Source organism: Mus caroli, unplaced genomic scaffold (genome assembly GCF_978045245.1).
Source record: "Mus caroli unplaced genomic scaffold, Mus_caroli_1 scaffold_8, whole genome shotgun sequence".
In the NCBI taxonomy this organism is placed as follows: Eukaryota; Metazoa; Chordata; class Mammalia; order Rodentia; family Muridae; genus Mus; species Mus caroli.
Genome location: NW_028227263.1, coordinates 22,349,011 through 22,374,363, shown reverse-complemented (window position 1 = coordinate 22,374,363; position 25,353 = coordinate 22,349,011). Strand labels below are relative to the sequence as shown.

General features: G+C 43.2%; 1 protein-coding gene across 1 annotated transcript; it reads right to left on the bottom strand.

Annotated features, from left to right (window-relative positions):
- Zkscan2 (zinc finger with KRAB and SCAN domains 2) lies at nucleotides 1-24,846 on the bottom strand. Its single transcript, XM_021167942.2, has 7 exons — nucleotides 23,816-24,846; nucleotides 22,821-23,007; nucleotides 19,613-19,683; nucleotides 19,124-19,250; nucleotides 14,188-14,874; nucleotides 9,494-9,985; nucleotides 1-5,342 (listed from the first exon to the last, which is right to left on the bottom strand). The coding sequence occupies exons 1-7, from the start codon at nucleotides 24,212-24,214 to the stop codon at nucleotides 4,420-4,422; spliced, it is 2,886 nt and encodes a 961-aa protein (XP_021023601.1). The 5' UTR covers nucleotides 24,215-24,846; the 3' UTR covers nucleotides 1-4,419.
- Nucleotides 24,847-25,353: the final 507 nt, after the last annotated feature.

Below are 25,353 nucleotides of genomic sequence, written 5' to 3'. Positions count from 1 at the left end.
TTCACACACAAGCTTTCAAGAGGACATCTAGATGAACAGTAATACAAAATGAAGACAAATGTCCATTTACACTTGAAGTGCATTCGAGTGGAGGTAGAGGCTTGGATCACACAAACCACTCAGCTGCTCCCTCCACTGGGGGTTTCCTAATCCATGAATCTTGTCTGTCACTGAGCACCAGAACTCACAAAATCCTTTATTCACTGTACCTACCCAGCTTTGGCTCTCAGAGTGATGGGGAGGAGGGCGGGCTTTCCTGCTACTGAACAGAAGTGGCTTGTCCTTTCACCTTTCTGAGCAAGCTGGGGTGACACTGCTGTCATCTTTCTAAGGTATGAGATGGACTCAATGTGGGCCAGAGGTGGCATTCAGTGGACAGCCAGGGTCTGAGTCTGGCCTTACTGTTTCTCCATGGCTTTGTGAGCATGAACTCCTGCAACCTTGGCTTAACTACTCAGAGAGGTTCTGACTTACCAGGTTATATCCAGGAAGTGGTTCTTCTGGCTTCTGGTCTAATGCACATTCCTCAGTGGCAGGATGCCCTGACCTGTTTAATGTGTGAGTTTTCTTCTTTACAAAAACATGTTTCTTTTCAGATGAATGAATTAGGTTGAATATGTAACAAAGTCATCAGTAAAAATTAGTGAGGTATTTGTAGGAATCAATGAAAGCCTAGGCAGAAAATCCAAACAGCTTCTAAATTTTTTTGACAGAATGCCAGAAAATAAAGAATCTGTTTACACACATACCATTGCTCAAAAACAGGACTTGAGGCAATCTCCAAAGAAATATGATGGAGTAAAATAAACAGGTGTAGACAGTTGGCTGAAATTGAGCTTTTCAGCAGCCAGAACAAGAGAGAAGCAGCAAGTTATAAAAATCACAGTGTAAGATTTTTTTTCTTTAAAAAACCCCCTTTTCCTCCTTGAAGTCCTTGGTATTGAGATCTATTGATTACTACAGAGATGTGGTAAAGATTTATTACTCAGTGCATTATTCTAACTCTCACACATCAGCGGACAAGAGAACCATGAAACAAGCATCTTGGTTTAAGATGTAGAAGATCTGTTGCTTAGGAACCGAGATAAGGCCCACTAGATTAATACGCATACCAACAGATTGTTTACAATTAGGTCTCTAGGTATGAGAACCCAAACCTCACTCCCACGGTTTCTTAGACACAGGAGACAGTCACGTGGTTGTGGTAGAGACAGAACAGGCCCTGGATCTTTTTTTGTTGCTGGGAAAGTGAGTCAAAAAGTGGTGTCCAAACCGGTTTTCTATTTGCAATTTACAGAAGGTCTTCAGGATGTGATCGCAACTCCTCTAGATGGGGTGATTGACCTTCCACATCACCGTGGAGTTAACTAGATTATCTTCTGTAACACTTACTTGGTGGAGTGTAGCCATGACCCCCATCATTTTTTAATTTCTCTTTGTGGTTAAAACATGGTCTTATCACCTCAATCCCTCTTGGAAGGGAGAAAAAAAAGCAATCACAGGAGCAGGCAGGGAGGGAGGGAGGGACATGGGTGGGAAAGCAGACAGGGAGGGGAAGAGGGTAACATGATCAGATATTGGGGGGCGGGCAGGACTGAAGCCCTGAGGGCCAGCAGGAAGAATGGAAACAGGTCACCTCAGAAGGTAGGAGGTGGGGGAACCTCCAGAATGTACCAGAGACCTGGGGGGTGAGAAACAATCCGGACTCAAACAGAGGGACCTTAGAGGGAATGCCCTACAGTGGGAAGAGGGAGCTTGTAGAACCCGCCTCCAGCAGAAAGGCAGGGCATCAAGTGGAGGGATGGGGTTGCCATCCCACAGTCAAAAACTCTGACTCATAATTGTTCCTGTCTGAGAAAACTACAGGGACAAATATGGAGAAGAGTCTGAGGAAAAGGAGGTCCAGCGACAGCCCAAAGTGGGATCCAGCTCAGGGTAGGCTCCAAGGCCTGACACTATTACTGAGGCTATGGAATGCTCACAAAAGGCACCTGTCATGACTGTCCTCCAAAAGACCCAACAAGCAGCTGAAAGAGTCAGATATAAATATTTACACCCAACCAATGGACAGAAGCTGCTGACTCCTATAGTTGAATTAGGGAAAAGCTGGCAGAAGCTGAGGAGGAAGGTGACCCTGTAGAAGGACCATCGGTCTCAACTAACCTGGACCCCTGATATCTCTCAGACACTGGATCACCAACCAGGCAGCATATACCAGCTGATATGAGGCCCCTAACACATATACAAGAGAGGAATGCTGGGTCTGAGTTCTGTCATAGAAGATGCACCTAACTCTCAAGAGACTTGATGTCCTGGGGAGTGGGGAGGTCTGGTGGAGTTGGGGGTAGGAGTGGGGTGGGGACATCCTTGTGGAGATGGGGGTGGGGTGAGGAGGTATGGGATGTGGAACAGTCAGTGGGTGGACCAGGAAGGGGATAAAATTTCAAGTGTAAAAAAAAGATTAAATAAAATTAAGAAAAAACAAACAAACCATGGTCTTATACATAACAGTTCTGAATCATGCTTCCATATAAGTATTGATCCTGTGTACATGTTACTAAGTGGCAATTTAGACTAATGTGCATCTTTTCTAGAGCTGGAATTCCAGAACATCTACATAATTATAAGCACAAGTCCACTGGCATCACACAATCTTACTGCTCTAGGCACAATACCAACATGTACCATTAGGAGTCTCTATTTCAGACAATACACAGGAAATTAGCTACTGTTATAGTTGTCAACAATTATAACATTTCCAACAAACACACATCACAAACAGTTATCAGCATTTACCTGAGTCACTTGCCTTCCAACAGGCTATCCTATGTTGGCACCATAAAGCACTTTTCTTTATACAATGTCTACCCTCTTTGATACTTTGCTGAATAGGTCTCAAAAGATTCAAACATATTCACATAAAAAATATCATCTCTAGATGTTTTCAAATGAGAGCATCTGACAGGAGAACCTAGAAACACCTGACTATGGCTCTCCTTCCACTATTGGGACTTCTCCCTCCCCAAAGCAGAGCTACATGGGGCTACCTATGTACTAAAGGTATGAACACCACAGGCCTCTACTTCAAGTAACTGTTTTGGGAAGATCAAATTTCTGAATTTCAGGTGTAATTCTATACGAGTTGATTATTTCCCACCAGAAACTTTCTGACAGATTATACCTGGTTAAAGTTTTTTTTTTTTTCTTTTTCAGAACAGGACAATGGGGAAAATAAGGTGGTAGAGTGGAAGTTTGTAAGTAATTTCACTTTCACTGAGTGAACTATAGAGTGGTGTTATTATTTAGGACTTTACAGTCAGGTTTATGATCTCACAAACAGGAACTAAACTTCAGAACCAGAGACTAATAGTGTAACAGTCAACCCTGGAAGTGTAGTCTGGACTGAGGTAGCGCTTTGATCTAAAACAGGCCTAAAGAGTCAGTTAAATACTTCACAGGTCTTATCTTCTTCCTTATAGCCTTAAACTTTTAGAAACACTATTATATTACATTGAAATGCAGAGCTAGGCAATTTGAAATATACCTACATACCATAGGTCTTGCTCTAAGTTAAGAGTCAGAGAAATGATGGGGTAGAAGTAGAGTTGGAATCTGATTGTCTCTTAATGAGACAGCACTACTGTGCATCCTCTCCCATCTGAGTGGGTCAGGCAGCCCAGAAGAGTCAGACAAGAGCACCCAGAACAATTAAGAGGTAAGTATAGACTTGTGATAAATAATACAAGGATCATGTGTCACTGGAGAAGCAGCAGCCACTGGAGTTAAGTCTTGAGGAACAAAAAGGGAGATGAAGGGTGAGCAGTTGCTTATCTTGGTGGAGGACAAGGTATTAGCAACATGATTTCTGTAACAACACAGGAAATTAGACCCTAGCTATTTGGATCAACTTCTTGATACAGACTTCTGAAGGAAGCTATAAACCTCCACTCTCCTTTTGTACCCTCAAAACCAAGATGGATCTGATACAGTTCTTACCAAATTCTTAAAAGTTCTACCCAGATATGAAAATCCATTGTCAAGCTGCTGCCAAGGTCTCATAAGGGTGATGGATAACACCATAAAAACCTTACATCATTCATATATTTGAAAATATATGGATTCATCCATGTGCAAGAGTTTTGAAATTTGCTGGACAATAGCATTAGCCTCAACATTCTAGTGAGAATTTTATTTTGAATTTAAAAAATCTTATCATCTCATTTATTGAAACTGCCAAGACTCATAGGAGAGAGGCAGACTGAGCATGTCAGACTATGAGGTGAGAACAGATGAGAGGTTTAGTTTACTTCGATTCTCAGGCCTGTCTTGGGAACTGTGATGTATAGCTAAGAAGATTGCTTCTAAGAGCAGAACTAGGATCAGATGGCTAACAGGGTGAGTGGAAAGGCAAGCTCACTGTCAAAAGGTCTTCCTGAGCTCGGCACTCTTGCCTTTCACTAGGTTCTCTGGGGAGTACACAGAGGGGGAGTATGGCAGCAGCTTTTCTCTCATGTGGACTTCCCGGTGTTTAGTGAGGAAAGAGCTCTTATTGAAATGTTTGCCACACTGGGCACATGTGTAGGGCTTCTCTCCATTGTGGATTCGCCGGTGTTCTCGGAACCTTGCACAGTTATTGAAGCTCTTCTCACAGTCCCCACATTTGTAGGGATTCTCTACAGTATGGATTCTGCGGTGGGCACTGAAGTGAGAACTGTTGGTGAAGCTTTTCCCACACTCTTCACACTGATAGGGCTTCTCACCAGTGTGGGTTCTCTGATGGATGATAAGACTTGAGCTCTGGCTGAAGCATTTCCCACACTCCCTGCATCTGTACGGCTTCTCTCCAGTATGGACTCTCTGGTGGGCTCCAAAATTTGAGGAGTCATTAAAGCTTTTCCCACAGTCAGGACATTTGAAAGGCTTTTCCCCAGTATGGATTCTTTGGTGTCTGATAAGGCTCCTGCTCCTACCAAAGCACTTCCCACAGACACCACACTTATAAGGATTCTCCTTCTGGTGGGTCATCCTGCACACAAGACGGGCACTCCTTCCAAAGTTTTCCCCATATTTGAGAAGTCTGTATGGCCTCCTCCCCACACAAGGCCTCTGATGCACCACAGCCTTCCCTGTATCTCTAGGTTGAGACATCAGCTTTCCCTGTCTAAGTCCTTGAAGGTTTTCACAGTGTCTTCCTGAGAAGTACTCCCTTTTACAGTACTTACTGGGGTTAGTATTCTGGGAAACAAGTCTTTTAGGTTTTTCCATTAATACCCTATGGGGCTCTGTGTCCTTAAACATTACCTGTGTTGGGTCTTCCTTAATAATAGTTCCAATTTCAAAATCTGGAAAAGGAAAAGACAATAGAATTTCACAAAATTCCAATATTAACAAAACAATTAACCAGGCCCACAATGCTTATGATCCTCTAATGTTCATGGCCACACACTGTGACTTGACTGAGCCACCATGCTTTACCATCTTTCACTTCTATAAAAAGGCCTCAAATTGTGTTTTTTGAACTGAATTGTATATCAAGATACTAGTCTCTATTTGTATCCTGATTAACTTAACAATAACTAGGTTTATCTCCTTGAAGTAGCTCATTCTGTTTCTATTCTTTACATTATTCTAAATATTGTACTATACCTCATTTAATAGACAACTAATAGACAATTTTAAATTCCTCATACTTCTCAACTGTCCACAGCTAGTCAGGTTCTACTTTAGAGTACTGTTTCTCTCACACCATCTGTAGCTTTTTTTTTTTTTTTTTTTTTTTTTTTTTGGCACCTCATGGACAACAATAATACAAACATTCTGTTTTACTGTTTCGAAAGCTGGAATTTTTTTGCTCTTTCATTACACCCCATTCACTGTAAGGTGCATCTTGGATTCAGCTTCTCTGTGGAGTTTTATGGGAAGTATGAATGACGTATGCCCCATGGAGCAGAAACTTTGGAATGACCTAGTATGGTTCTGGCAACATTCTGGTCACTTGTTAATTCTGTTTTTGATGTCAATTTTTAATTATGTGAAATTCATACACAGAGAAGAATAAACAGTGTAATATGTATAAAGAACTTCCATAGATGCTGGCGAGGATGTGGAGAAAGAGGGACACTCTTTCATTGTTGGTGGGATTGCAAGTTGGTGCAACCACTCTGGAAATCAGTCTGGAGGTTCCTCAGAAAATTGGACATAGTACTAACAGAAGACCCAGCAATTCCTCTCCTGAGCATATACCCAGAAGGTGTTCCAACTTGTAATAAGGACACACATTCCACTATGTCCATAGCAGCCTTATTTATAATAGCCAGAAGTTGGAAAGAACCCAGATGTCCCTCAACAGAGGAATGGATACAGAAAATGTGGTACATTTACACAATGGAGTACTACTCAGCAGTTAAAAACAATGAATTCGTGAAATTCTTAGGCAAATGGATGCATCTGGAGGATATCATCCTGAGTGAAGTAACCCAATCAGAAAAGAACACACATGGTATGCACTCACTGATAAGTGGTTATTAGCCCAGAAACTTAGACTATCCAAGATACAATTTGCAAAACACATGAAAATCAAGAAGAAGGAAGACCAAAGTGTAGTTACTTCACTCCTTCCTAGAATGGGGAACAAAATACCTATGGAAGGAGTTACAGCAGAGACAAAGTTTCTAAGATGGAAGGAAAGACCATCCAGAGACTGCCCCATCCGGGGATCCATCCCATATACAACCATCAAACCCAGACACTATTGCATATGCTAGAAAGACTTTGTTGACCGTACCCTAATATAACTCTCTCTTGTGAGGCTATGTGCCTGGCAAATACAGAAGTGGATGCCCATAGTCATCTATTGGATGGACCACTGGGCACTCAATGGAGGAGCTAGAGAAAGTACCCAAGGAGCTGAAGGGATCTGAAACCCTATTGGTGGAACAACAATATGAACTAACCAGTATCCCCAGAGCTTGTGTTTCTAGCTGCATATGTAGCAGAAGATGGCCTTGTTGGCCATCAATGGGAAGAGAGGCCCCTTCATCTTGCACACTTTATATGCCCCAGTACAGGGGAATGCCAGGGCCAAGAAGTGAGAGTGGGTGGATAGGGGAGCAGGGCAGGGGGGAGGTTATAGGGGACTTTGGGGTTAGCATTTGAAATGTAAATGAAGAAAATATCTAATAAAAATTGTAAAAAAAAAGAACTTCCATGAACTACCTACTTACCTTTAACAATGATCTATTTATGATTAATGAAGTTTCAAATTCATCTGGAAAAACAAATAACCCAGAATAGAGAAAACAATTCTTAACAATAAAAGATCTTCTGGGGGAATCACCATCCCTGACCTCAAGCTACACTACGAAACAATAGTGATAAAAACTGCATGGTATTGGTACAGAGACAGACAGGTTAATCAATGGAACAGAACTGAAGACCCAGAAATAAAAACCACACACTTACAGACACTTGATCTTGACAAAAACCCAAAAATATACAGTGGAAAAAAGAAAGCATCTTCAATAAATGGTGCTGGTCTAACTAGCAGTCTGTACACAGAAAAATGAAAATAGATCCATATTCTTCACCTTGCACAAAGCTCAAGTTCAAGTGGATCAAGGACCTCAACATAAAACTAGACACACTGAATCTAATAGAAGAGAAAGTGGGAAAGAGCCTCAAACTCATTGGCATGGGGAGGCAATTTCCTAAACAGAACTCCAACGGCTCAGGCTCTAAGATCAAAAATTGATAAATGGGACCTCATGAAACTGAAAGGCTTCTGTACAGCAATGGACACAGTCAATAGGGCAAATTGGCAACCTTCAGATAGGGAAAAAGCCTTCACTAATCCCACATTTGATAAAGGGCTAATATCCAAAATATATAAAGAACTCAAGAAGTTAACCTCAAAAAAACCCCCAAACAACTCAATCAAAAAATGGGGCATAGAACTAAACAGAGAATTCACAACAGACAAATCTTGAATGGCTGAGAAGCATTTAAAGTAATGTTCTTAGTGATCAGGGAAATGAAAATCAAAATGACCCTGAGATCTCACCTTACACCAATCAGAATGGCTAAGATAAAAAATTCAGGTGACGGCACATGTTGGTGAGGATGCAGGAAAAGAGGTTTTCCCATTGGATCCAACATTGTTCTGGGATTCAGAGGAAGTCACAGTCTATTAAGTTGATTCTGACAGTAACTGATAATTTGATTACGTTCTGGAGGTAACCTAAAAATATTCACAGGGACTCTTTTTATAGTTATTAAAAGGAAGCTGGGATCAGAAAGACGGCTCAATAGTTAAAGAATGGGTTGCTTTTCCAGAGGACTTGGGTTTATGGCTTTCAACTATCTATAACTCAGTTCCAGGGAACTAAAACCCTCTTCTAGCCTCCGTGGGCACCAGACATATACACCTTACACAGACATACATGAAGGCAAAATGCCCACAGATGTGTAGAGCCAAATTTGTTCAAGGTGTGGAATTTGGCAGGCATCATGAGCCATGGCTTAGATATGAGAGAACTTAAGGTGCGTGTAGAACACAGCACGGAGTTTTATTTCCAAGTAGCCTAGAGAAAGAAAACAGTAGCATATAGGCCTTGAAGGATAGGATGAGCATAGAGTAAGTGCTGCTTAACAAAACCCAGGTGAGAAGCTGGGCAGGATGGCACATGCCTGCAATCCCAGCGCTCAAGTAGGATAGGCAGGAGGATCACCAGTTCAAGGCCAGCCTGGGCAACAGTTTCTGGCCTCTTTCTCTAAAAAAAAGTACGGGTGAAAAATTTTGGTTTTCAGACTTTTACAGTTTAGGCAAGGAACAGAGAAGGACAGAAGGACTAGAACAGGGGCTATGGCAGTGGAAGTTGGCAGGTAGAGGTGACAGTCTACTCAGCAAGCCATGTCTCCTACCTGGGTATAAATGCTGAGTAAGGAGGCATTAAAATGGTCTTTACAGGACACCTGTGGGTTTTAGGTATGTCTATGCTTAAGCTAGTAGTTTAGCTGCCAACAAGCAACTCAGTGGACAGTGGTGGGCAAGCTGCTGAAGCCCAGGAGCAGAGTAAAGCCTCCCACCTGGTCCCTGCCTTCCTTTTTCTCACACACCACACACACAGCAGCCAGATGTTTCTCATTGGACCTTACTGACCACCCTCCTCCTTCAAGTATTTTTTCGATGTAGAATCTCACATTCTTCTCTATAGTTTTTCCAGAAACAAAACACTGTCTGACCCACCAAGGCTAAAGTCCCAGAGTCTGAACCAACAGAATGTGAGCAGCTGAGCCTCAAGCATGGTACCTGACAGGGAAGTACCATGACAACAGGGACCATTTTACTTAGTTCCATTTCCCTCTTCCTCTAACAGCAAACAGCACTCAAATATCTTCTGAATGAATAAATGTACATGAGCTGTGGGCCAGGTGTCCTGATTTTCAGGCAGTCCCACTTTCTCCTCCCCTTGACCAGAATCCCCGTGATCCTTACCAGCTGGGCTTTGCAGCAGGCCTGAAGGTCCTTCAAGTTCTGGCTCTTCTATTATTTCCTCCTCACTCAGTCTCTCGCTGCCAGAATCTTCTAACACTGCTTCCTGTGAGGTCTCCACAGGTTCCCAGGTTGTAGGCTCTTGGGGTTCAACCTCAATATGTCCCCTTTCCTGCCTTGAGAGGGATGGGACTTCTTCTGAGGCGTTGGTGGAAAGGGAGGATGGACGGCAGTTAACCAGGGCATCCATCTCCTTGTAAAATGCACAGGATTCCAGTACATGGCCATTCTTCACTTTTCGGTAACTCTTCTGAAGGCTTTTGAACTTGGTTCGGCATTGCTCTGGTGTCCGGAGAAAGCCACATTCTCGAAGTTGTTCAGCCACGACTCCATACAATTTGCTCTTCCGGTGACAGGCTTGAAGTGCTTCATAAAATCGGGTCTCTTGAAGGATATCAAGAAAAGTCTTGGTTTCTTCATAGCCCCAGTGCACACCTGCCATTCAAGGATAAAGTTTGAAAATATAAAAAAAGCAGCCTGGAACTTTTCTATTACACACATTCTATAGTGTAATAGAATACAAGTCTTATTCAGGGAATAGGACTGTGGAACACAGTCTTCTGGACATGACAGGCTACTGCACTCATGAACTCACAGCAGGGATGGCTATTTGTAGAAGAAGACCTACACAGTCAGTCAAAAGTCTAGCATAGGTGTGTGTGTGAGCATGTGTGTGTGCGTGCTCTCAAGTCCCTAGCACTTGAGAGCTTTTGGAAGAGAGAGAATTGTTCTTTCTGAGGAAGTTCCTACTGGTAGATCGCCTATGTTTCAGGGGATGGTCCCATACCCATACCCATATGGGCAGCACTAATTGTATTTAGTGGGTTAGTAAACAAACAAATAGATAAGAAACACATGAAGTTGGGATGGGGACTTGTTTCGGGGAGTTGGAGGTAATTGGTGAGTGCATATGATAATATTTCATTGTATACATTTACAAACTTCTCAGGGATAAAGAAAATTATGAGTAAAAGTTCTATTCATGATAGCAACAGGAACTAAGGAATATCCAGAAACAAGCTTTGTAAAAAGCAGAAAAATCTATGTTAAAAATCTACAATTATTTATTTAAACACATTAAAATAACTTGAAAAAATAAGATGTTCTGTTTCTGGCTACAAAGATTCAACCTGCACAAACGCCAAGTTTAAATAATCACCCAAAATTCCAATTCCAAAAGGGTTGACTTGGAAGAGTCCATGTAGTCTCCCATACTGCCACTGCTATGGAAACTAACTAAAGTACTTAGCTACCTACAAGTGTCTTTCCCAAGTAGTTCAGACAAATGGACTACAACCCCAAAAGAACAGACTGAAAGTTCTTATTACTTATTTTTACCAGTTTTCCTTGAGACTGAGAGCTATGTCCAAGTAACTATGGGTTTGATATATATATATATATATATATATATATATTTAAAAAAAAGAAATATATATATATATATTTTTTTTTGAGGCAGGGTTTCTCTGTGTAGCTCTGTCCTGGAGTTCATGCTGTACACCAGGCTGGCCTTGAACTCACATAGCTCCACCAGCCTCTGCCTCAGGATTAAAGGCATGTGCCGCCATTGCCCAGCTAACCCTGTGAATTCTTAATCATGTATTTCACATGAGAAAATTAAGCCCAATGTAGTTATATGATGCTTCTATGGTCACATAGTTATTAATTGGCTATTTAATTTGGTATGTCTTGGTTCCCAAATATTCAACAGATTTGCATAGAGTATCTATTCTAGTTTTTGGTAAGATCTTGCTGTGCAGTCAAGCTTGTCTCAATCTCACAGTCCTCTTGCTAGGTCCCGAGGGCTGGGTTTACAGGTTTGCAGCACCAGGCCTAGTCTCTGCATTTTAATGCCGGTCTTTTATCTGGGGTGCATCTCCTATGATGAGGAATATGCAGTCTTTTTTATAAAAGTATGTTAATCTTGGTTTAGTAAATTTGTAATTAGTGATATATTTAGATTTATCTCTACTATCTTACTCTCGTGTGGTGGTTTGAATGAGATTGGTCCCCACAGGCTCATACATTGAATGCCTGTTTCCCAGTTGGTGGTATTAAGACAAAAGTTAGTACCAGAAATAGGTACTGATGTGACAGGCCTGACCATGATGGTTCTTTGGAGGAATGTGGAACTCTTTGGATAGGGAAGTGATTGAATGCTCTCAGTGGGGCTTAATGGGCAATTGAGGAGGAACATGGAGAACAATAGTGTTGAGAGCTATGCATACTGTGGAGGCTTAGCTCAAGAGGTTTCCCAGGGGAACAATTATTAGCTAGAGACCATTGGGTAGAAAGCATTCTGGTGATATTTTGGTAAGGAATGTGTCTGCTTTTTGACCGTGTCCTAAGAATCTGTCTGAGGCGAACTTCACATTTTGGACAGTTTGCTGCCAGAGGAGATTTCAGGACAGACTAATGCTGAGTGTATCATGTGCTTATTAGTGATTGCTCTTAATGTGGGACTATGATGAAAAAGGACAAGCAGGCAGAAAGAAATATAAGTTGTACTATTTGAGGAGAAAAAGAGCACCAGGAAATTGAAAGCTGAAGAAAAATCTTGTGTTCAAAGAGATGAGAACTTTAAAGACCGGTGTCTGATGTGAAATGAAATAGAGTAGTGTCTTCAGGATAGCATAAGTTTCCAACTTATAAAAAGGAAATGCCAAGGAGTCTTCTGCTTCTAAAACAAATGAAAGCTTATTCAACAAATGAAAGCAACAAATCGGAGCTTATGTAAATGCGAATCAAGGAGAGGGCCAGACTTCACTCACTCCAAGCTTGCAGTACTTGGCAACTTCAGCAACAGGATTCTGGCTTTCGTCATAAAGAATATAGGAGTAAAGGGGTTGTGGGAACTTCCTTGCCAGTTAAGCAAAGCCACTGGGGACAGGCATGCGGCAGGGTAGTTCTTGTATTGTCCAGAAAGGCCAGTGTGAGGCTGTGAAAGTGAAGCCCAGATTGTGTTGGAGACGCTAGGATGTTGGAGGCACCCAAGCCTTGGGATGCTTGCCAAGGAGAGCTGCATGTAGGAAGTGAAATCAGCTTGAGAGAAGTGTGTAACAGTTAGCAATGCTGGAAGAGAAGAGCCATCAAAGGTTTCTGAGATCAGACTCAGAACTACAGGATTTGGAGTTTGCCCTGCTGGGTTTTGGTCTTGTTTTGGTCCAGTATTTCCTCACTATGCCCCATTACTCCTTTAAAGATGTGTTATTCTATGTTGGAAGTATGTAATTTGCTTTTTAAAAAAAAATTTACAGGTAGTTACAACTAAGAAACTGCCTTGACTCTCAGAAGAGACTATGAACTTTTAAACACTCTTGAGACTGAAAGATTATGGGGACTTTTAAAGTTGGACTAAATGAATTTTATTATTTTACAACAAGCCTGTGGGGGGGGCCAAGGAGTCAGGTGTAGTGGATTGAGTGAAAATGGCCCCCAGGCTCTCATATTTGAATCCTTGGTCCTTGGTTGGTGGAAGTGTTTGGGAAGGATTAGGAGGTATGGCTTTGTTGGAGAAGGTGTGTCACTGGGGAAGGTTCTGAGGTTTCAGAAGCCCACAATTCCCCTCCCCCTCCATCTTCCCTCTCTCCCCTGTCTTCCCTCCCTCCCTCTTTTTGCCCCTCTACTTGCTGATAAGGATATAAGCTCTCAGCTACTGCTCCAGCTTCATGCTTGCTTATCCACTGCCATGTTGGCCATGGATTCTAACCCTTTGGAACTGTGAGCCCCAACACACTTTCTGTAAGTTGTCTTGGTCATGGTATCTCTTCAGAGTAACAGAAAAGTTAACTAAGACATCTTGTTTCTGTATTTGTGTATTTAGAGAAGGGGTTCTGCTATTAGTCCACGTTACCTTCAAATTCTTGATGTTTCTACTTCCCAATTTTTGGCTTTACGGTTGTATGCCACCAGGCCTGGCTCTTACTTTTGTTTTTAAGTGACTGTCGTTCTGTGTTCTGTTTACTCTCCTTTCTTGTATTTTAAATTGGGCAGAAAAAAGTTTCATTTTCTTTACTCCTTTATACTGTTTGTTATTGGCTATACTGTATGGACTAATAATGCATCCTTCACTTATTATAATACAACTGATTCTAGTAATCCTTAAATAATAGTAGACACTTAGAACTCTTATGTTCCACTTACTTCCCTTCTATATGAAGGACTATAATGAATATGATTTATTATATATGTGTATATGAAAGCCTGTAGCTATGTATGAATAGTATGTGTGCCTCGTACCCAGAGGCCAGAAGGTGTTGGAATCACTGGAACTGGAGTGACAGATGGTTATGAACTCCCATGTAGATGCTGGGAACTGAGCTTGGGTCTTCTGTAAGAGCAGCCAGGGCTCTTAACAACTGAGTCATCTCTCTACCCGGACTCCCAAATGTTTAAACCCATGCTTCACTCTAAGCTGAAAAGAGCCTGAAGGCTCCTGAGAGTTGTACTCAGGCTACACTGGGGACAGCAGCAAACACCCTGGTGCCCTTTCAGTTTTTGGGGCATCATTTTGAAAGCAGCCTGGAGTATGAGAGCCCTCTCTAGGATTAGTCTAATGTAATGCTTTCCCCCAAGAGTACACTTCTATCTTCATACCAAGCCTGTGGGTGGGGTTGGGAGAACAATACAATTCTTACCACTTAGGTTTTGAAATAAGACAGGGGCAGCACGGATTTCAGACTTGCGTATAAACTCAATGCCCACTTCATCACCATCGGAGTCTTCAGCACCTTCCTCCTCCTCCTCCACCAAACTGACCTGCTCTTTAGCACTAATAGCAGTTCTCTTTAGTGGGAGAGAGGTCACAACCGTTGGCCTCTCAGTAGATGAAGTGTGGGCTGCAGGGTTTAACAAGGCATCCATGTCCTCAAAGAAGGCACAGGGTTCTAGCATGTGGCCATTTCTCACTTTTCGATAACTCTTCTGAAGACTTTTGAACTTGGTCCGGCACTGCTCTGGTGTCCGGAGGAAGCCACATTCTCGCAACCATTCAGCCACAGCACCATATACCTGGCTATTTCGGGGACAAGCCTGGAGTGTTTCATAAAAGCGAGATTCCTTGAGAATTGCAAGAAAAGTCTTGGTTTCTTCATAGCTCCAGTGCACACCTGCAATCTTTTCATCTTCCAAACCCCACTGTTGCTGCTCTCGCCACACTTTCCCTGCATTCCTAGCTGGGATCTGAACAGCACGAACCGACTTCTCTTTGATGTAGTTGCTTTGCAGGACACTATTCCTCTTGTTTGAGGAATGAAGACCTACACTCCAGGGTTCCTTTTTTTGTTCCAACTGGGCTATTTTGTTAGGTGCAGACACAGAGTCTCCTACAGTAAGAGAAATATATTTCACAGTGGGTACAATGCCATTGCGACACACCCTAGCCTCCTGTTTAAACATGTTCTCCTGGATTATTTGTTTACACCAAAGCTTTCCTCAGCCAGGACCATGCACACTGTAGTCATTTAAATGACTTCTTTGGCATGGAAATCTAGAAATGACATCATCTTGTCCCATATATGTACTGTTTCCATCTAGCCAGTTCTTTCAGAAGTGCCCTCAAGGGCAAGAAATGTCTCATTACTTTTGACCCTTTGTTTTGGATGATACTGTATCATATTGTAGCCCTGGTTAGCCTGGAACTCACTATGATGGCTTCAAACTTTTAACAATCCACCTGCTTCAGTTTCCAAGTGCTAGGATGCAAGTCCTGAGCCACCACAGCTAACTCAGTATTTGTTTCATTTACTTATATTTATATGCCCCAAATACTTCCTTGTCTCAGTGTACACACACACACACACACACACACACACACACCCTCTGGGGCTATTAAAAAAGTAAAGAATTTTTATTAAGTTGTATTAATCACACAGAATGGTATTGCCATAGAACAAAGAAAATGGAATAGACATAATATAGACATAGTAATCTGAAATAAAACCATTCATATATGGTCAACTAACCTTTGACAAGGGAAGAGGAGAGTATGTCCAATGAACAGCACTGGGAAAAGTGAGTCCATGTGCAGAAGAGTGAAACTGACTATCAGCTTATACCACTCACAAAGATTAGCTTGAAGTATATTAAATACCTACACATGGGGCTGGGGAGGATGCTCAGTTGGCAAAGTGCTTGGCACAAGGACTTGAGTTTGATCCCCAACATCCATGAAAGACAGGCATGGTGACAAGTGCTTGCAATTGCAGCAAAAGGACCTCCCGGTTCAGTGAGAGATCATGTCTCAGAAAATGTGATGGAAGAGAATTGAGGAAGACATCAGACACTGACTGCTGGCTTCCATCTGCACCACCCCCATGCATGCATATATGTGAGACCTAAATGTGGGTCCTGAAACCATAAAATCCCTAGAAAAAAGCACAGGGAAAGGGGAATTGACACTAATCTTGGAAATGGTTTTTCCTTTGATGTAACAACCAAAGTAGAGGCAATAAAAGCTTAAGCACAACAAGGAAAATAATCAAAGCAAAGTAACAGCCTACAGTCCAGGCAAAAAAATTTACAGCCATATATATTTTAAGAAGCTAAAATTAAAAATGTACAAAGGATCAGACAATTATTCTAAAAAATCTGATAAAAATGGGCAAAGAATCTGATGTGCAAATGGCCAACAGGCTCAACACCATTACAGGGAAAACAAATCAAAACCACGAGTTAGCGCACATCTGTTATAGTGGTTAGCATCAGAGATAAGAGGCACTGGTGAGGAGGTAGAGAGTGTGAACCCCATGCACTGCTGAATGGGAACGCATCTAGCCATTGTGAAAACAGTAGGGAGGTGACTTGAAAACTTTAAAAACCACAACAACCATGCGTCCCAGCTCGCCCACTTCTAGATATATTTGTAAAGAAAACCAAATCACTGTGGAGGCACCAGCTCTCTGACATTTATTGGAACATCATTTACAGTATCTAAGGTATAGAAAAAAAACCTCCAAATATTTATCAATGGATGAATAAAGAATATTTAAGTGGCTCGGTGGTAAACAGTACTGTCTGCTCTTCCAGAGGACCTGGGTTTGATTCTAGAGCCTACATGTTGGCTCACAACTGCTTATAATTATAGTTCCAGGGGATCTGATGCTCTCTTCTGGCCTCCCTGAGCTTCAGGCACACATGTGTGCACAGACATACATTTAGGCAAAATACTCATGCACATAAAATTAAAAAAATGAAAATACAGAATATGTGATAATATGGAAAAATTTATAAAATGGAACATAAAAATTATACCAAGAAGGCAATCCTAATGTTTTAAAGACTTAGGACCTGGAGAGCATTTTATCAAGTGAAACAAGCCGATGGTGAAAGACAAACATCATGCCATCTCAGCTTTATGTGGAATCTTTAAAAAAAAAAAACCCCTCAGTGTACAGAGGAACAGAACATTGGTTTCCAAAGGGTCTGAGGTGGGCAATATGGACAGCTATAAAGAATGTATTTCAGCATTAAGCAGGATACATTCTGGGAATCTAGTGACGTCTGTACCTTAAAATAGTGTACTTCAGACCTCTTGCTGGCTGAGAGTAGATTTTAAGTGTCCTTCCTGTTAATGATGTGAGTGATGGATGTGTTAATTGTGGTCATTATTATGAAACGTATATAAAATAATAAAATTGCACATTTTAATTACATAAAATTTTATTTATAATATAAACAGTAAGTCTGAAAAGATTTGTCAGAAGAAACAGATGTTCAAACAAAAACTTTGATGAAGACATATCAAATGAATAATGTGAGTCAGTCTGGCTTAAAGAGTGTGTATACAATGTATGTATAGTACCTTTGGAGGCTGGAAGAGGGTGCTGGGATCTCCTGGAATTGGAGTTACATGAGGCTACCATGTGGGTGCTAGGAAACAAACTCAAATCTTCTGCAAGAGAAGCCAGTGTTATTATCAATGAGCGCTCTTGCCAGTCCCAAACTCATTTTTTTTTTAAATTGTTTTTTTTTGAGACAAGGTTTTTTTTGTGTAGCTAGCCCTGGCTGCTCTTCTCTCTCTTGTCAATCAGGCTGGCCTTGAACTCAGAGATCTGCCTGCCTCTGCCTCCCAAGTGCAGGCATTAAAGATGCACACCACCATTGCCTATCCCAAACTGAAAATGTAAATGTATATTTGGCCAGAAATTACTCACCAGACATACATACAGTATTATGGTATTTGTAATACTTGTTTTATATCCATTGGTTATAAACTGGTATCAGTGCATACATACATATAACTTGTATGTATGTGTGAATCAGAGGATAACCACAGGTGTTCTTCAGCCACAGTCCAGCTTTGTGTATGTGTGTAGAGTTGCACTTGTGTGCCTAAATGTGCAGGCACATTTTGTTTTGTATTTTTACAGACGTTCTCTCACTGACTTGTAAGTCATCCAGTAGGCTGGGCTGGCTTGCCAGTGAGCCCTAGGGATCCACTTGTCTCTGCTCTGCTCCCAGGACCAGGATTTTAAGAACATAGCACTATATCCAGTTTTCTGTCTCTGTCTCTGAAATGGGTTCTGAGGATTGAATTCAGGTTCTCATGTAAGCATTTTACGAACTGAGCAATCTCTCCAGCTTATCCTCTTTTTTGTATGTTGGGGGATCAAGTGTTTCATTGTTGGGTAGGCTACACTGGTCAGTGAGCTCCTGGGATCTGCCAGCCTCTGCCTCTCCATCTTGGGTTTATAACATGCCACCACCCCTGGCTTTTAAAACTGTGGGCTTTAAATGGCAAGCTCGTGTCTCCACGCTTGCAAGTGAGTTACTGACTGAGCTGCTTCCCCAGCCTCGGCCTATAATATTACACCAGTCTGACTTCTGAATAAAAGCTCCCACGGGAATGGATCACACTTATCGCTCCTGTTAAAGCAGACGGAGACAGCCTCTGATAATCGGCTTATAGAGTGACACTCCAGTGGTCACGTGTGCCTGTGCACTTGTCTACTTAAATAATTCACAATGTGCTACCAAGGTTATTGAATTTAAATTGCTTTTTATTTATTAAGAGTTCTACCCATCCAACAAACCTGTTAGGCAGCTCTATGCTAGGTGTTGAGGTCATTATGATTAAATAGAAACAAGCTGTACAAAGACCTGGTGATATCACAGACATTCAGCTGATGGATGTGAGTTTACATTTCCTGTAATATAAATATGGCACTCATATCTAACTCCTGTTTGGAGCTCCAATTACTGTTATGATATTCTTACTGGAAAGAGACATGAAAAAGGAAAGGGAAGAGATATGTAACTCCACTGAGTGTGATCTGTGGGAATCTGTTAAGCCAGGGCTTCTCAATCTTCCTAATCCAGCAACCCTTTATTTAATACAGTTTCTCATGTTCTGATGACCCCCAACCAAAAAGTTCTTTTTGTTGCTACTCCATAACTGTGCTTAGGAATTGTAATGAGAACATTTTTGGAGATTAACAGGTTTGCCAAAGGGGTTTCAACCCACAGGTTGAGAATTGCTGCTTTAAGCAATAACGTTTACAACTATTAATCACCAGTAAGAATGAACATATATGAAACCTGCTGGTCTATTATTTTAAAGGAAATAATGCTTACCCAGGGAAGCCATGCTCCCTGCACTTTCCTTCCTGATGTCGTAGTAGAGATCTTTGTGCGTAGGAACTTGCTGTACACTTTTTTTGTAGGAAAAGCTTCTCTCTGTGTGGACATCTCTTATTGGTTCCTGTAACAACACTAAAACCAGTGACTACCAAGACACCTGCAGGGGTCTCTGAAGGATGATCAGCCATGGATGAAGCAGAGAAAAGCCCTAAAGAAGAACTGAGTTAAGCAAACACGTGTGTATCATGTATCAAGTCAAGAGGAAGATACAGTAAAGAATTAGGATGAGACAGTGAAAGAGCTGATCCAGCAAGGGGCTCCATTACTGAGACGACTGAGTCCAACATCTTCTGCAAAAGAAATGAAGGGAAAAGTCTTTTGGAAGAAGTATAAACAATGTAGGCTAGCACAGGAAATACCCGACTGAATTCCCTAGAAGAGCAGGCAGGGAGGACAATTACAATTCACCTGGGAGTACATTACCTGGGTTGTCACTTCCTCATCGACAGCATTCCACTCATCACTAGGGACAGGAACCCAGACAGAAGAGTGAGCTAGAAAAAGAGAAGAAACAATTATTGTGTATAGTATTCTGAAGTGTGTGTGTGTGTGTGTGTGTGAGAGAGAGAGAGAGAGAGAGAGAGAGAGAGAGAGAGAGAGAGAGAATGAATGAGAACACATGGGGTAAGGATCTGTGTAGCCCTGGCTGTCCTGAACTCACTTTGAAGACCAGGCTGACCTGGAACTCAGGGAGCCAACTGTCACTACCTCCTGAGTGCTGGGATTAAAGGTGTGTGCCACCACACCCGGCAGCTGTTTCTCCTTTTAAGAAATAAGAAGATATTAAAACCGACACATAGAAATGCTTTTCAGTGAGTTCAGAGCAAGTCTACCTTATCCTAACGCTGGGCTCACAAGTCAAATGGTTCAGGAACAAGCAGGTAAAGTGCATAAGGAGAGGGTTGGGACTGGGAACTGAAGGGCACAGTCTATGACGATGTTTCAGTGGTACTGAAGTACTTGGAGACTCATCATGTCTGACTTTTCCAAGAGAAGCCAGATGGGCTGGCTAGTTTTAATGTAAACTTGGCATAAGCTAGTCATCTGGGAAGAGGGAGCCTCTATTGAGAAAATGCACCCCTACATCTCCACCAGACTACAAGCCTGTAGACAAGCTTGTGAGGTATTTTCTCGATTGATGACTGATCTGAGAGGGCCCAGCCAGTTGTTGACAGTGCTACTCCTGGGTAGGTAGGCAGAGATGGTATAAAAAAGTAGGCTGAGCAAGTCATGAAGGGCTAGTTGGTAAGCAGAATCCTGTCATGGTCTCTGTATCAGCTCCCGTCTCAACATTTCAGTCCTGACTTCCTTTGATGTGGAAGTGGACGTGAAATCAACTCCTTTCTGCGGTGCTTTTGGTCATGGTGTTTATCACAGCAATAGAAACCCTAAGTAAGACACCAGAAACCGGGGACTTCTGTAAAATCTCAAATTGAAAATCTCAAGTACAAAGAGCAAAACCTCCAAATCCCAAACGACAATTCTTTGTAGGTAAAATGTAACAAGTCCCATTTGGTGCACAGGTCATCAGTTTGTCATCCCTCACATAAGCTGACAGTTTCAGAACCAAGAACTTACTTAAGTCCTGACAACACAGCCAACAGTACAGCCATGGGCACAGTCAACATTAAAAAAGCCCCCTCAGGGCAGGAGGAAAGTGAACTTTTTATACAGCAGTCCTGATGGTCTATCTCCTGCTCAGAGTTCACCAGGGAACCTGACAAGTGTACCTTACTTGTGAGCAGATCTCAGAAGCTTGAGCTACCTAGTTTCTATAGAGATAAAAACAAAAACAAACAAACAAACAAACAAAACCCAGCTCATTTCTAAAAATTACTTTTTTTTTTTCCCCCGAGATAGGGTTTCTCTGTATAGCCCTGGCTGTCCTGGAACTCACTCTGCAGACCAGGCTGGCCTCGAACTCAGAAATCCGCCTGCCTCTGCCTCCCAAGTGCTGGGATTAAAGGCGTGCGCCGCCACGCCCGGCTAGAAATTACATTTTATCTGAGTATTTTGAATGTGTGTGTGTGCGCGCGCGAGAGAGAGAGTGCTGGTGCGCTCCATGACTTGTGTATGGATGCTAGAGGACAGCTCCCAGGAGTAGGTTCTCTCTTTCCACCACGTGGGTCCTTGGGACTGAACTCATGTCATTAGGCTTGGCAGGAAGCATTTTTACCCGCTGAGCCATCTTACCAGCTCCCAAATAATTTTCTTGGAAACAGCATAGTCTCTGAAAAGCATATGGCTGGAATCACATTCCTGTAGAGCTAGTCATCTTTCTGGGAAATCTAGCCCTCAGATTTCGGCTCTCCGTTCCTCAGTCTTCAATAAGCTAAAAAACCTTTTTATTATCACGGATGCCAGTGAGGATAAGACATTATAAATACCCATCTGCTGTCACACTGAGTTTATCAGCTAAAGTCATTTAGAACTATCTAACTCATACAATACAGGGAGCTAGGATGCTCAGGAACGCCCTGGCTAATTCAGAATCCACTAATATTAACAACACATTCTTTTATTTAGGGTTGGATTCAGCAATGGCAGTATAGCCATTGTGAATATTTCCAATTTTTTGAGTCAGAGTTGAAGTTTAAGAATAATTTTGACAGTTTCGGAGAAAATAAAAATGGGGGAGCTGGGTTATGAACTCAGGTCTGTTTGCCTCTTCCAGCCTAAGATCTTAACCTCTAGGTATTAACCCTTGTTTCCCGGCTTCTTGCCCAAGATCATAGTCTTGGGGAAGACACGATGTGAATGAAGCCTTCAGATAGGATCCTCCCTCAACTCGCTTCTGGCCTGGGATGAAGCCGCACTTCAGGAGATGGACAGGAACCTGGACTGGGAAGGACAGAACATCTCTTTCCCTCATATTTGACTTTCTGTATTCATATGGAGGGCAGATCTGAATGCTGGTTGTCTTAGTATTTTACTGTTGTGAAGAGACACCATGACCAGGGAAAGTCTTATAAAAGAAAACATTTAATTGGGGCTGGCGTAGAGTTTCAGAGGTTTGGCCCATTATCATCATGGAACCAAGAATGGCAGCGTGCAGGCAGACAGGATGCTGGAGAAGAGAGTTCTATATCTGATCTGCTGGCAGTGAGGAGACTGTGTGCCACACTGAGTGTAGCATAAGCATAGGAAACCTCAAAGCCTGCCCCCACAGTGGCACACTTCCTCCAGCAAGACCACACCTCCTAACAGTGCCACTCCCTATGGGCCAAGCATTCAAGCACACGGGTCTGTGGGCACCACACCTATTCACAACACCACACTGTCTCTTGTTTGGAAGTCTCACCATTTATCCCTCTCATACATCATGCTGGGATGCCTGTTCTTATGAGTCAAGTTTTGGAATAAAAATGCCCCGTTTCCATTTCTTAATAGTTTTTCAAGAGCATACACACATATGGCATAACTAAAGACACAAACTGAACGTTGAATGAACATTTTAAAATAACAATAAGAGTCAAGGTTTCCCTGGACAATCTAAGTTTGCATAATTTCCATCTCTATGATCCCATTTTATTTTGGTAGTAAAAAATTCGGATTCTACTGAGTGAGCCATAGTGTTAGGGATACAGTATAAACTACAGGGTCTCTGACCTGGTGTACTCTGAGTCCTTACCATTCTTAGGTAATGGCCTATGTTCCCTTTTTTGGTTCAGCTGTTCTTGGTGTCCTGAGTGGAGGCTTCCAGCTTCCTCCAGAGAAACAACCCTGTGCCGGGTCTCCAGTTGCTCTGGCTCAAAGTCAGCTACTTCCCACACAGTTCTAGGTGGGGCTTGCGTCTCTGAAGGCAGAGGGCTACTGACCTGCAAAACAAAGTCAACATCAACATAGAAAAGCGGAGGAAAGGAACTGCAGACCTGGGTGAAATCCCCCAACAGAGACGTTAAAGGGCAGGAGAACTGAGCGGGAACAGGATCTCCACGGACTGAAGTGGGCTCACAGTCATTCGGGAATATGGGGAAAGGAGAGTGCTCTTTGTGTAATTTTTTTGAGGGGTCATTACTACAAAGTCCTCTTATACATCAGGTGCACAGAGAACTAATCAGAACACCAGTGACGTGAAGAGTCACAAAATCAGCTCCTGAGCACACCCTGTGCAAGGTGAGATTATAAACCTGTCAGACACTGCGGACTTCACGCCGTTAGCAAGAGAGCGCTGAGAATAACTACAGACCAGCAAGCAACATAGAAAAATGATGATCTGGCCGTTAAACTGGATGAGTGCGGAGGACCACGGCACACAGAGTATTTCGTAGGTCACCTGCTGGAATGGTAAGGGTTAGGGAGGATTCTGGAGTATTCCATGAGATCTCCCTCTCTCACCAAACCCTGTGAGGCATTAGCTATTTAATACGGTCTCTATCGTTTTGGTAGAAACATTATACTGAGGATTAGAACAAACAAACCATACTTTTAGTTTAATTTGCAAGATAATAGTTCAACCAAAATTCTCTCCTCCATTTAGTATGAATTTCAAATCTGCTTTTAGGGGAATTTGGTTTACGGATCTTTTTAAAAGTCCCGGTTTATTTCTATAATGAGCTCTTCTTCCAGAAATGTAGCCTTGCCCACCTGCCTTTCCCACCACATCACTTTAAAATCCTCGCTCACCTGCTTTCGAAGTCTTCTGGTCTCTTTCTCCAAATGCACTACTAGGGCCACCGCCTCCTCTCCGCTTTCTGGACATTGCTTCTGCGCCCAGGTCTGAATCTTCTCAGGCAGAATGGTGAGAAACTGTTCGATTACCAGCTGCTCGAGGATCTGTTCCTTGGAACGCATTTCTGGCTTCAGCCACCGACAGCAGAGTTCCCAGAGTTTACTGAAAGCTTCATGGGGTCCTGTCACATCCTCATAACAGAACTGCCTGAAGCATTTACGGAAGGACTCACATTCAGTGCTGCCTGATCTTTCCAGAATGGGCTCCGATACCCACGCGGAGTCCTTTTCCACTTTCATTATGAGGCACTCCTCAACTTCCACGTCGATCTGAGGGTTCATGACAGTAGCCATGATCCAACGGGGCCAACAGGTCTAGCTCCAAGTCAGGGCCCAGAGAAGCTTCCGAGTGCCCTCCACTTAATGTCCTTGGAAATATGGGACCGTAGAGACATAAAAGACAGCAGTTATCCGGGACAAGGAACTCCAGGCTGATTAATCAAATTTGTACAAGGCTCTTGAAAGGGTGAATGTGCACCCACCCCAAAGTCTGCAAACCCGGCCTCTTATCCAATCAAGATGCGCCCCCTCCCATGAGGTTCTTTAAGGTGCAAGGTCGGAAAGAGAACCAGACGCTAGGCTGGAAGGGGACCCAGGGGACTGATGCTGGGCGGAGGCGCCGATCGGGAGGGGGTGTGTCCGCGAGGCGCGGCCGGCCCAGGGGTCCTGGTCCAGGTCCAGGCCGCTGCAGGTGCCACCAGGGGCGCGAGCGCAGGAGTGTCCGGACTCGCAGCGGCGCCTGCAGCGCTCGGGGTTCCTCCGCACGAGGATGCCGAGAACCTCGGCCAGAGGGGAAGAAGCTGCGGGATGAGGCTAGGCCTCGCGGGGGGCGGCGAACGGCTGGCGCGCTGCCCTGTCAGCTCCGCCAGCGCAGAGCGCGGGGAGCGCTGGGAGCCGCGGCCACGCATGCGCCGCTCGCGACCCGGGTCCGTGCGAGGCTTCCTCGCGGGCAAGGAGGGGGGCGGGAAAGCATGCGTGGAGGAGTCTCGCGAGAGCGCGCAGCACCGCGACTTGCCGCCGAGGGACTTTAGGAATGAGGGTGCAAGGGCAATTTGGGGCGGAGGGACACGCTGAGGTCGGATCCTATTCCTCTAGAGATCGTGAAGCAGGACGCGATCGTCCTGCTTCAGGCCAGGCAGACGTTGCCGGGAGGCTGGAGTAATTTCTTTAGTGGAAGGGGTGCGCGCGCGTGTGTTGGGGTTGCAGGTGGAGGGACTTCTTTGTGACAACTGGCGGAAGGATTACAGTCAGGATCTGGCTGTGCATAGATTGCTACTGTCTGGGAGCCTTGGTTGGAGCCAGCACTCTTGAGGAAGGATGTGTGGCTAGCTCTCTTCAAATGTATGGTCAGGAGAAGGCTTATTTTCATTTTGGGGAATCTCTTAATTACCCAAGGCGCTGAGGTCTGAGTGGCTAAGCATGATCCAACGGGC

Coding starts and splice junctions, on each gene's coding strand:
- Zkscan2 (XM_021167942.2), bottom strand. CDS start 24,214: ATGGCTACTGTCATGAACCCTCAGATCGACGTGGAAGTTGAGGAGTGC. Junction 23,008..23,815: donor CCAGAAGACTTCGAAAGCAG/GTGAGCGAGGAT, acceptor TTTGTTTTGCAG/GTCAGTAGCCCTCTGCCTTC. Junction 9,986..14,187: donor CTTATTTCAAAACCTAAGTG/GTAAGAATTGTA, acceptor CTTGAATGGCAG/GTGTGCACTGGGGCTATGAA.